Source organism: Colletotrichum navitas, assembly GCF_030913465.1.
Source record: "Colletotrichum navitas strain CBS 125086 chromosome Unknown LY79scaffold_120, whole genome shotgun sequence".
In the NCBI taxonomy this organism is placed as follows: Eukaryota; Fungi; Ascomycota; class Sordariomycetes; order Glomerellales; family Glomerellaceae; genus Colletotrichum; species Colletotrichum navitas.
The window spans coordinates 3,866-16,305 of NW_026850666.1; the positions used below are offsets into that span (position 1 = coordinate 3,866).

The 12,440-nt window shown below is 49.5% G+C and overlaps 3 protein-coding genes and 1 non-coding gene across 4 annotated transcripts; 1 reads left to right on the top strand and 3 right to left on the bottom strand.

Moving 5' to 3' along the window:
• Window positions 1-261: 261 nt before the first annotated feature.
• On the top strand, window positions 262-2,346 carry LY79DRAFT_527913 (fungal-specific transcription factor domain-containing protein; the record flags this gene model as incomplete). The annotated part of the gene is made up of 5 exons (XM_060555975.1): window positions 262-493; window positions 552-1,093; window positions 1,155-1,428; window positions 1,487-1,662; window positions 1,717-2,346. The coding sequence occupies 5 exons, from the start codon at window positions 262-264 to the stop codon at window positions 2,344-2,346; spliced, it is 1,854 nt and encodes a 617-aa protein (XP_060408062.1).
• Window positions 2,347-2,463: 117 nt separating this feature from the next.
• On the bottom strand, window positions 2,464-3,105 carry LY79DRAFT_594627 (uncharacterized protein; the record flags this gene model as incomplete). The annotated part of the gene is made up of 4 exons (XM_060561705.1): window positions 2,464-2,493; window positions 2,569-2,732; window positions 2,804-2,859; window positions 2,921-3,105. 4 exons carry the CDS (start codon window positions 3,103-3,105, stop codon window positions 2,464-2,466), a joined length of 435 nt encoding a protein of 144 aa, XP_060408063.1.
• Window positions 3,106-3,515: 410 nt separating this feature from the next.
• LY79DRAFT_t264 lies at window positions 3,516-3,659 on the bottom strand. The gene has a single exon. It is a non-coding gene; the product is annotated as a tRNA-Glu (tRNA).
• Window positions 3,660-3,930: 271 nt separating this feature from the next.
• LY79DRAFT_674368 (uncharacterized protein) lies at window positions 3,931-7,961 on the bottom strand (the record flags this gene model as incomplete). The annotated part of the gene is made up of 4 exons (XM_060564289.1): window positions 3,931-5,748; window positions 5,813-6,476; window positions 7,298-7,568; window positions 7,628-7,961. The coding sequence occupies 4 exons, from the start codon at window positions 7,959-7,961 to the stop codon at window positions 3,931-3,933; spliced, it is 3,087 nt and encodes a 1,028-aa protein (XP_060408064.1).
• Between the last annotated feature and the right edge of the window lie 4,479 nt (window positions 7,962-12,440).

Genomic DNA, 12,440 nt, shown 5'->3' on the forward strand with positions numbered 1-12,440 from the left:
GAGAGGTGAGTTGTCGCAACCCCCCCGACAACAGTTGCGTCTCAGGGCGCGCGGTGGTGATGGCGAAGAAGCTGAGTTCGTTCCGCAGCTACCTACGCGAACTTCAGAACCGGAATACCGAGCAGAGTTCTGACCGGTCAACGAGGGCTTTGAGTCGGGGGATTGATGTTGAAGATGTGCAGAGCCGGGCGTACGCAACGCCGCTTCACACTTCCACGGGCCGCAGTGAGGACATGACGAACCAGCTGGAAACGCCACGCAATGGTAACGATTACCACAACACCCAGCCCGCACATCAACAGAACGCCCCTGGCTCACAGATTGGTAGTAGACAGTCCAGCCCTGGGTGGTCGTCCTGCCCCGTCAGACCCTGATAGTGAGGTGGACGACGGTCCTTCAACCCATAGAGATGAGGGCGAGATCGGACCGGGATTCTGGCAGAACCCCCTTGTCGACAACGACTACACATTCGCAAAAGTGGGCGACCGGTATTGTGAGTAGAGACCGTTTTCCGTGGTTGGACAAAGACGTGCTGATTCAGAGCTCGGCAGGGTACATGGGTGCTACCTCCTCGTGGTCTTTTTCCCGCAGAGTCCTGGCCCTGCTCGGGAAACGCATGCCCGATGCCGCTCCGGACCCGTGGCATCTGCCGCACGAGGGCGCCTTCAGGATGCAGTGGACGCCCCTGGGCGCCGCCGAGACCCCCGACGTGTCCAACCTCCCGCCGCTCGACTACGCCATGTACCTGCTGAACACGGCAAAGTTCTACCTCGGCGCCGTCTTCTACCTCATCGACGAGCCGTCCTTCGTGAGGCACATGCGCGAGCTGTACGAGGACCCGGTTGGGAAGGCCAGCTCCTCGAGGCTGTGGTACGCCCAGTATCTGCTCATCCTGGCGTTCGGCAAGGCCTTTGTCGTCAGCAGCGGCCCGCAGGCGACGGCCCCTCCCGGGGTCCAGTACGCGACGCGGGCCATGGCGCTGCTCCCCGACTTGTCGGGTCTCAGCCCGGATTCCATCCACGCCATCCAAGCCCTTGCGCTGGCGGCATTGTACTTCCAGTGCTTGGACATGAGGTTGGCAGCATATCAGCATGTAGGAAGACCCTTCTTATGATATTTCAGACCCTCGAGCGGACGGGCTGACAAAGTCGCAGATCGGACAGGCACTGCGGATCGGCATCGTCGAAGGCATCTACAGACACATGCCCGAAGACGTAGTGGGCGCCGACTACTCGAGGCGCTGCAACATCGTGTTCTGGGTGGTGTACACCCTCGACAGAGAATTTTCCGCCCTCATGGGGGCGCCGACATCGATCCGGGACGAGGACATCACCGTCAAGCTGCCTTCAAACGGAGACAACTCTCTGGATGCGCTGAACATGACCCTGCATGTCCGGCTCTCGCGCTTAATGGCACGCATTCTCACGAGTAGGTTCTACCTAGAGACGGTCCCCTTTATTTTGGCTTTACTAATCCCGCGCCTCAGCTGTGTATGGTGTCGGCAAGGAGTTTGATGGCTCGCTTGTCCCAAACACCCAGTCTATCCTCCGGGACCTTGCGCGTCTATCCCGCGACCTTACGGCATTGCTCGACACTCACTTCCAAGGGTCTGTCAGCAGGGCCTCGAGGATGGCATTACGGCTCATCCTCTCCTACCATCACGTAAGTCCGCGGCCGCTCAGGGAGCAACCGTAATTGGCCAGCTGACATTGATAGTGCGTGGTGCTGACAACGCGACCACTGGTCATGTGCGCTCTCCACATGCACATCGAACACTCGGACATGCGGCAGTCCCATACCGTCACCCTGACGCCCCCCGTCGCCTCCCTGCTGCAGTCGTGCGTCGACTCGGCGCAGACGGTGCTCCGGACCCTCCGCGTCCTCGGCGACGAAGACCTCCTCGAGGCCTTCCTGCCTTTCCAGCTCGAGGACGCCTTCTCCTCGGCCTTCCTCCTCCACCTCATCCGGGTCATCAGCCCGTCTCTCATACAAGACGACACCTGGTGCGAGAACATCACGAGCGTGCTGGACAAGATGATTTCCAAGGGCAGCCTGGTCGCGCCGCTGCGGAAGCTGGAGCTCAGTCGGCTCGAGCACATCATGTCGGCTCTGACGCCGCCCGCGGAGGAGCCGCCGACGCCGCCGCCGAGCAGCGCGAACCCGCACCATCATCACGGACACGAGCATGGGTCGTTTCTGGACCAGATGGAGGAGGCGGGGTGGGACATATTCGATACGGGATGCATGGGCGGTCTTTCGCCGCAGGCGTTGCTGGATTTGGCCGAGCGGCTGGACGTGGAGGACCTGATTCAGTCTGTCGATTCCGACGAGGTTCACAGAAGATGAAATGAGTCCTGGTTTAAAAAGGAGGACCATCATCGTGTACAATAAGCGCCGCTGCGTCGTCCATGCATTCCACGAGTCCCTTCCAAGTACTAAACTGAGGCCCCACGCGGACAAAAGCTACAAAGACTCTCGCACGGCAGACTTGAACTATGTCACGCATCGACATTAGCACCTCGCTGCAAAGAGAGCTCGTTCCAGCTTGGGCGTGGGTCATTGACTTACCGGAATGACCTGCGCCTTCTCGAGATCCCACACATCGCTCTTGGCATAAACGTCGTTCCTGATGAGCTCCCAAGCCTCCTCGGCATCCTTGGCAGTGTAGATGATGACGCTGCCCTTGAAGCTAGGTGTCTTTCCCTCGGTTGGGTGCTCTCCAAACATGGCGCCTGCATTCGTACATCATTCCCGTCAGGCTAACAGCTTCACGCGAGAGGGGAAGAAGTGAGAGAGGACGTACCGCCGAGAGCTATTTTTCCATTGCCCGCATGAGCCTGAGCACCGGCCAGATGCGTGCTTCGTCGTGTCAGCCTCATCACCGAGCTTCATTGTTCTCGACGGCAGGGAGTCTACTCACGCCCTGACCTCCAACCGCCGCGCGAGCGCATCCGGCTTGTCCGGGAGGATGCACAGGAACTCCTTTGCGCTGGTAGCCATCGTGCGGTATCTGAAGCTGAACGGCGAGGTCCTGCTGGCGATGCGGGGTAGGTTTCTGGCTGCGGGGATGAAACTGTTCCTCAAGACGCGTGTGGGGATGGACATTGTGGATTTGGATGGGACAAAGTAATAACTGCGGACGCCCTCGAATGCTTCTTGGGGCGTGTTGATTACACCGTCATGTGACCGAATCCTACATGAGCGGAGGGAGCGGGTGGTAGGGAGCGGCACGACATCGGAGGAGGGAGAGATGAAGCACGGAGCTCGATCGAGTAGTTCCGATGCCGGAATAGAATGCCGAGAGTAGCCGGTAGGGCCTTTATGGCCGGAGTTACGGTCAACACTCCTCCACTCTATGCTTATGCCACGAAAAGCTCATATACATACACTGGATTCAAAGAGAAACACTAGGCCTGTCTAAAAAGCGAGGCATTTTGCCGTATTTACCGTCTCAGATACTGGAGGCCGCCACCAGAAAAATGTAACGAAAAACGAAAAATAAAAAGAGAAAAATTAGGTCGTGCCCGGGCTCGAACCGGGGTTGCCGGAAGGCATTTGATGGCAAGGGATCAAAATCCGGCTCGATGGGAGTCAGTATCTGATGAATGCTGGAGCGCTTCTGCGAGAACCTACAGTGATAACCACTACACTACACAACCGCTTGTGTGCGTGCTCGCAGAGTGGAGGCACGCGATGCCCCGGTCATGCCGGAATCCACCTTAAGACTAATACGGAGTAGTTAGTTCCGCGCGATTCCGTCGGCTTTTTCCAGATACACCCTACCCCCGCGTCGGGCATGGATATGAAGGAGGCCGCCGCCACCTGGAACAGAACGGACATGACTCGGCTGGTAAGTTGGTCTTAGGTCCATATACATGATAGTTGTTGTTCAAGAAAGGTCTGTACAATAGCTAGCTAGCGGCCCATCGCCTAAACGATGCCATTCTGCAACGACGTGTCCACGGTAAACTGATACTCGGTCCGTCCGTGCAGCGCAATGCTCTCGTGCCCGTACACAAACTGCCCCTTCGTGTCCATAGGAGCCCTGATGGTGATCCCGATCTTATCGCCATCCTTCCGCCACTCGACGCTGAGGTCGCCACCAAACGCGGTGACGACGCTCGCACTCGCCCTCTTCAGCCCCAATGCCACCCCGGACGCCGGTGCGACCAGCCAGTTCTTGTAGCCGAACCCGTCGGTGCCATCGACGGCCCGCAGGCCCGCCGCCCATTCCGTCAAGACGTACGTCGGGGCGCCGCCCCAGGGGTGGCCGAGGCTCGTGAACAGGCCCAGGCCGGGCTCCAGCGTCGCGGCGTTGACGTACTCCCAGCTCGCGCCGACGGCGCTCTTGTTCTGCGCCTCGCCGGCACCCGGGAGCATCGCGCCCCAGAGGCTCCGCATCAGCTCGTCGGCCGCCCGCGTGGCGTTGCCCGCGAAGAGCGCCGAGAGGAGGAACCCGTTGGTGTTGGGCGAGATGTTGACGCTGCCGTCGGTGGAGGACACGGTCGAGGCGTCTTTGTAGCCCGGGCCGAGCTTCAGCCCGGACAGCAACGCGGCGATGGAGCGGGCGGTGCGGTTCGCGTCCGCCACGCCCGAGGTGATGCAGAACGAGGTCGCCGCCACGGAGATGCCGCTCACGTCCGCGAGCGAGAGGCCGTACGCGCCCACGTCGTCGTTCCACAGCTTCTCGTTGATGGCGTCCGCCAACGAGCTTGCGGCTTCGCGGTATCGCGTCGCAGACGCCGTGTCGTCGATGGCGGCGGCCACGTCCGCCACGCCCGTGAGAGCCTGGACGGCCTCGCACCCGATCGCGGACCCCGCGTTCGCCGGCCCGGTGAAGGCATACCCGCCCGGGAACGTCAACAGCCCCGTCGCCGAGCTGATTTGCGGCAGAAGCCAGTCGACCACCCTCTGCCACCGCGGCCACGTCGCCCTCGCCCACGCGAGGTCGTTGTACAGCCGCACGTGGCTGCTGAACGCCATCAGCCCCAGGAGCTGGTAGTCCTGCAGCGGGAACGAGCCGCCGCCTTGCGGCCCCACCGCGTCCGCGACGGATGCCAGGTCGTACCCGAGGTTGGGGCTGATGTTCATCTGGCCGTTGGCGATCTGCGAGTCGATCAGGAGCTGCAGCGTCCCGCGCGACTGGTCCGCCCGCGACGTGCTGGCGGCGATGATGCGCGCCGTGTGGTAGAAGTCGCCGAGCCAGACGAGCCTGTCGCGCTTGGGCCCATCGACGCACACACTGTCGGTGTTTGCCTGGGTCCCGTACTCGACGAGGACGTCTGGGCTGGTGAGGTTGTTGGCGTAGATGGTCGAGCCGTTGGCGGTGTCGTAGACGTGCGCGTTTCTGAAGTAGGCTGCCTGGTCCTGGTACGCGCCGAAGCCGATGGAGCCGGTGAAGTCGGGAGAGCCTCCGTACCCCCCCAGGGCGCTGCCGGCGAGTGCCCACGGGTAGTCGGATCGCGAGATATTCAACACCTGCGTGTCGTCGATGGAGACGGCAAGGCGGCCCGATGGAGCCATGGATGCCGTGATGTGGTACCATGTGTTCTCCTTCACGTTGAACGGAACCTGGAAGACGTCGAGCAGAAACGTGTTCAGTGTTGTCTGGTTCACAAAGTCGGCTCCGTAGGCCAGCGAGATCGTGTTGGCCGGCGTCAACGTCGTGTTGGTGTTGGCGAAGCGGGTCGTCTCGGGCAGCTCGCCGGTCAGCAGCATCATGTATCCGTTGCCGGCCAGAGTACCTCCCTAGGCGGGGCACTTAGTTGCGTTGTCTTGCGGATTTCACGGGTGAAATAGGGTTGGGTCTTACAGTCATGAACCAGCTTCCGCCTTTTTGGATCTTGGTGTCGAACTCCAGCGTGTACTTGCTCCAGGACGTGCCCTTATACGTCGCGGCTGGCCGCATGCTACGGGCCAACACGCCGTCCTCCTCGCTCACCTGCCATGTGTCTTTTTGCGTGCCCTTGTCGAAGCAGGCCGCCGTCGCCGCTCTGGCGCCGAGCTTCCAAATCTCATTCAAGGTCTCATCATCGCTGTCAAACTGCCCAGGGAGATCCTCCGGCTCGGCCATGTCAATGGTCGCAGCGAAGCCCGCACTCGAGACTTCCACCGTGCCGTTGGTCAGGAGCCTGATGGACTGCCATTTCTGGCCCCCTTGGAGCAGCGGAGATGCAAGCCGGCCGGTGGCCGTGACGTCGAACGTCTCGACGCGGAAGTTGTTGCTGAGCATGTTGGTGTAGGTGAACGGCCCGTCGCTGAAGGGATGGTTCAACCCGTCAAAGTGCTCGGTATACTTGACTTCGATTTGCGCCGGGGCACTGAGCGAGGTGACGTCGAAGATCGGATAGCCTGCCCTCTCAGCTCCATAGTCAAGGGTGGCTACCGGAGTGTCCGGGCTGAGCGTGAAAGGTGAGAAGGGTTGAGTCTGCAACTGAACAGCCTTGCCAGTGGCTACGCCTTTGGGGGTAAAGATACTGTACGAAAGAAGCGTTAGAATTCATAATTGATTTCGGTGCCGGGAGGCAGGAAGGGCAAGGTCCTCCTACTTGGCATTGGTTGGAAAACTCGTCGGTATAGCTGTCACGGCTCCGGTCGCAAACAACAGCAAGAGGGAGAGAGCCTCCATGGCAGGCGTTACACCGATGGTCGGGTCTGTGAAATATAGAAAGACATACCGAAAAGCAGAAGAGTTAACCGGCAGCTCAACCTTCGGTACTTATGTGAAGAAGATCTCGGTCATAGTGAGTCCGGTCTCCTCAGGACTAGGGCGTCCGCAAACTTGTCTCTAGCAATATTCGGGATATTAGTCGCCGACTGGCCTCGTCAAGTGATATGAAATAAGACGACTCGCCAGGGGTGCGTTCCGATCACGAGAGATAGAGTAGCATTACCCCAGACAGGGCAGATCCGGCTTGTGGGGAAAACGCGGGGAAAGACATTCCGAGCTCGAAAGAGATTTCCGAGCCGAGCCGAGCTGACGAAATCGAAACAATTACATCGACTTCCTGAGCGGATGGGTGATACGGTTCTCGATCAAACCCGAGTTGTCTTCTCGAAGATTGTTGTCAGCGCTCGCCAAGCAAGCACTAGGTTTTATGCATGGCAAGTAGGTGTTTGTTCGAACTCCTCACGGACGTCTTCCCATATTAACGGTGCTAAGCTTTGTGCCCCTGACAGGCAAAGTAAAACAACAAACCAAAGTTCATATTGCGCGTTAGGTATCATGACATAGTACTACCGTCCAAATCTCCGGACCAAAGCTTGCTCACGCCGACCACCCGGGCACTAACCCTACTTGTTGTCATTCTTCTTCTCGTCTAGGCAGATGCACAGGGCACACATGAGGGCCATGTCGGCCCCGGGCGCCACGGTGAGGGCGTAGGTTTGCTTGCCCCCAAACAGGTCGCGCGCACGCAACATGTTCCTGTCGATCCTGCCGAGCACCTGGCCAGTGGTGGTATCGACAATGTCAGCCTGTGTCGATAGCCAATTGCCCTTCATCTCGAGCGTTTCACTCTTGCCGGTGTGCGGGGACACAAAAGTCGCTGTCGCCTTGGATCCGATGACTACATGCCGTCAGCTACCTCGTCTACCCCTGAACAACTCTCAAATGGCAAACACTCACGCGCGAGGCTGCTCTTGACTTCCATAATCTTATTACCCTGCGGGTCCTGTGCCGCGAAGGTGGTGTGCAGGTGGAGATGCTCCTTGACGATGTCGAAAAGGTGGTTCCCGGACATGTCGTAGACGGACTTGCGCCCCGAGATGGACAACGCTTTGCCCTCTACCCGGAGGATGGGCTGTCCGTTTGCGAGCTTGATGTCGAAGCTGTCGCCGGTGAGGGACAGCATCTTTTCCTTGAGGACGAGGGTCTCATTCTGTTTCGCCGTCAATTGTGGGAAGATGCCGACAGAATTGTGAGCCTGGGGGAGCTGGTGCACTGCCTGCGCGGCCGCCATTTTGACACTGGGAATATCTGGCACTTTGATCGTTTGGGAGGTTGATTGCTTTGTATCGCGAGTTATACCTCACAAGCTGTTGGCAGGGGTGCTGTTGGCTGTGGATACGCTACTGTAGCAACGCGTAGAAAAGGGGGGTGAGATAACGGAGAACAGAATATGACGATAATTGGGGATTTCGGCCGTTTTAAGTGAGATGCATATACATGTGAAAGACGAGACCTGCAATATCACGCCTACCACATCAGCTCAAAATCCGAAAGTCTGCCTACCCAACGTACGTATGCGGCTGAGCAAATTGCTGGAGGCTGTGTCGCAGCGCCACCGGTCCCGTCAACTCTTCAGCATGGAGAGGGAGACGCCACAAACGAGAAGTGATGAGGGAGGACTGAGCGTTCCGAGCTCGAGGTCAGCTCATACTCGCGGTGACGTCAAAGGATGCAGCTGTGCACTGAGACCGACCAAAAAGCTAGCTTGGCACGCTTGGATGCGGGGGTTTGGGCACCTTTTCTGCTGTTGACATATCCAAGAAATGGAATGGGAAAAGTCTCAAGCTAATTTGGCATGATCTACGAGTCCAAATGACCAAGCACTTTTGTGTAAGACGTTCATCACTCTGTTTTGATTCATGATCTACTTGTTGAGACTTCATCCTTCCCTGCCCGCCAACTTGCGCACTGTTCACCCCGGTATAGCACTCAGAAAGGAGTCATCTGCGAAAGGTCTGGAAGCCTGGGTTAATAGGGAGGTTACGAAGCTTCATAGTAGTGTGTTCCTATCCAGAAACCTTTATCATGGTGTTACTCATCAGGCATGATGCTTATGCTGTCTTTACAAGGCTGTGTCTGAGTAATATTGCGTACCTGTGCGACCTGAAGCGAACGCCTCGGCCACACAGTTCGTCATTCTGTCTAGCCAAAGACTTTAGGCTAAGGCTTACCCGGGGGCAACTTAGTCAGCGCTGTGAGCTAAATACCCCCTCCTTACGGAGGAGGCAAAAAAATAGGGTTACCACTAGGAAAATAAGGTTACTACTTGTCTTAACCTAGTCCTACTTTTTATTATATTCTTACTAAAAACAAGTAATTATTTAAATATATTATTAATAAATATTAATAGTAACTAAACTACTTACCTTACTTTAACCCTTTAATATACCTTACTAATATAATAAGAATATAACTACTACTAAAAAGGTAGCTAAGATACTATATATTACTTATTAATAAGTAACCTACTAATAGGTAGGTAAACTAGTAACTAATATACTCTTTATACACTAGGCTACCTAGGATTATAGTGTATCTTATATAGTAATTTAGAAGCACCTCTAGGCCCTTTAAGAAGGCTATAACCTCTATATTAGCCTAGATAAGCCTAGCTAGCCTTAGTTACTTATAGAGGCTAAAGATATAGCTCTTAGTACTTTTATTATATAGCTTTATAAATCTAGCTTTTTAGCCTTACTACTCTAGGTTAAAGAAATAGCTAACTACCTCTATAGTATCTAAGGTTAACTACTAGTCTTTAAGTACTTTATCTAAAGCTAGCTTACTAACTATCTAAAGCTCTAGAAAAAAGGCACTATTAAACTAGTTAAGTTATACTAGAAGAGGGCTAAGTTAGACTTAGCCTTAATAAAGGACTTTTTTACCTAGTACTAAGCTACCTTTTATAAGTATAATATTAGCTTATCTAAGATATAGAACACTAATAAATCTAGGTGCTAGATTAGCTACCTTTATAACTAGCTATATATAATTATCCTTAAGTAGCTACTAAAATATAACTACTTACCTAAAGTTATAGATCTAGCTAATTAAGAGTTATATACTTTAGTTAGGTCTAGTAATATATCTAGTAATATTATCCTAGTATATATAATCTTTAAAATATAGCTAGTTACTACTTAAGTAAATTACTAAGTCTAAAAAGGTATTTACTTTATATATTTACTAACTAGCTTCTTTAACTAAAAGATTATAATAAACTATATATAGTACTTTAATATAAAGTTATATATAAAGTTAGTAAAATATTACTAGATAGGCTACTTTTTTAAGGACTATTTTAGTGTTAATATATATAGTTATAATACCTATAATTTATATTTACTTAATAGTTAACTAAGTAAATAAAAAGTAAAGTATTATAACTATTAAAATACTATAAAAAAGTTAAAGTAGCTATATTATTTTCTTTTTTTTAATAAATTTATAGGCTATATAAGTCTAAAGCTTATAAAATATTATATTAACTTTAATATTATTTTTACCTTTTTTTTACCTTATATAATATACTTTTTTTAACTAATAGATATAGAAGTCTTTTAATACTTTAAAAAGGCCTAATAGATAGTGCTCTATAGGTATATATAAGAAGATAACCTTATATTTATAAGAGATAACTTTATTACTACCCTTAATACTATAGTTAAAGAGGCCTTTACTACTGCCTATATTATAAAAGGTTTTAAGAAGGTAAGTATATAGCCTATATATAATAATATTATACTTAGCTAACTAGTTAAAAAAATATAATAAAGTAATAAAGATATACTATTATATCTTATTTATTATTTACTATATAATAACTACTTTAATAAAGTAATCTTTACTACTAACTATATAGAGAAAAAATATAGTAGTATATAAAGTAGTCCTTTAAAGAGGGGATTTAAAGTAGTAAAGTAAGTAATTTATAAGAGATCTTTTACTTATAAGTACTAATAGTAATACCTTAAGGACTAAAATACTAGACTAGAAATATAGTAATAAAAAAGCTAGTGCTAGTAAACTATTAAACTATAATACTTCTTTATAACTAGTGTTACTATTATAGATATAAAAGAGGTATATAATAAGTAAGTTATAAAGGTAATATAAGTAAAAATATAGTACTAATAGGCAGTAGTAAAAAGAATAGCCTATAAGTAAGAAAAAAAAGTCTAGTAGTAATATAGTACTACTAAGTATTAAGAGGTAAATAAATAAATAAAGTAACTAACCTTTAAATAGTAGCTAGTCTATACTAAAGAAAATTAACTATATATCTTATTTAACCCTTTAGATCTATAGTAGTATAATAATAATACTAAAGGTAAAGAGAAATTTACTATTAACCTTAACCTAGCTTTTCTACTATAGTATATACTTAACTAATTTAAGTATATAGTAAGACCTCTTAGTTAAGGTAATATTAATTAGGCATTTATTAATATAGCTATAAAGGCAGTAGGGCTAGAATTTAACCTTAAGATCTTTATAGACATTAATAACCTTGTTAACAAGGACATTAATTTAGTTATATTAAGTAAAGAATTAGCTAGTATACCTAAGAGTAATAATAATAATAATAGTTATATATTATTACTATTACTACTAATAACACTAATAGCTAGCCTTTTAATATTATAAGGTCTTTTATAATATAAGTTATAATATTATACTATAAAAGATAAGATAAATAGCTAGAGGGCTACAAAGGTTATACTATAAAATTACTTATTTATACCCCTATTAATATAAACAAAAAAGGACTAGTAATATATAGTAAATAATAATAAAAGTAATACCTATATTACAGTAGTAATATAAATTTATAGTTATTATATTAGAATAGGGTAGGGTAATTTAGAGATTAACTTAAGCTGATTAGAAGCTAGAAGACAGGTTAACAAGGAAAGAGTAGTTAGTCTAATTAAGTAAAGAACCTATATAAGGGAGACCGATCACATAGATAGAACATCAACAAACTTTCTCTTTTCCTTCTTAGACCTACCTTTTAGCTAGATTGGACCATAAGCCTTTCTTCTGTAAGCTGATTATGTGTAATAACATAAGATAATTAGGAGCTTTTACCCCTCTGATTATAATGAGCCCTCTTCTGATTGGACGCTTTCCCCTTGTAATCAAGACATCGTTTGTCACTAATCTAAGGGATTCAATGCTCTGATTAAGGCAAGTCTTTGACTAATCAAGGAAGCATCTTATGTTGCCTTAGGGGTTATCAGTGTTTCTCTCTAGATCACTGCACCGCTTTAGTCCCTCCTACCCTACACCTTTCTAATATAAAAAGGGAAAAAAAGGTACTATTATAAAGCCCTTAATTAAGGCTATTAATTAATACTACTCTTGTTATTATATAATGTTGTAGGCGTTACTGCTTTAAGAAATAAAAAGTTAACTATACTATATAATGTACGCAAAAGTGAGGGTATTTGTGATAGGGGTTGGCAACCCCTTTTTCGGAGTGGCAACCCTATTTTTTCGCCCCCTCCGTGAGGAGGGGGTGTTTAGCTTTGACGAAGGCTGACTAACACCCTCGGGTAGTTGCTGACAAGCTGGAACGCTTTACGCCAAACGCCAGGGATACGTGAGAGAGTCTAAGCTGTACAGCCATAAATCAATGTGGCTGTGTACTTCAGCCACTCACCACCTATCGTATGACTTGATTGTTTACGCCTCGGTGGATTTGCAT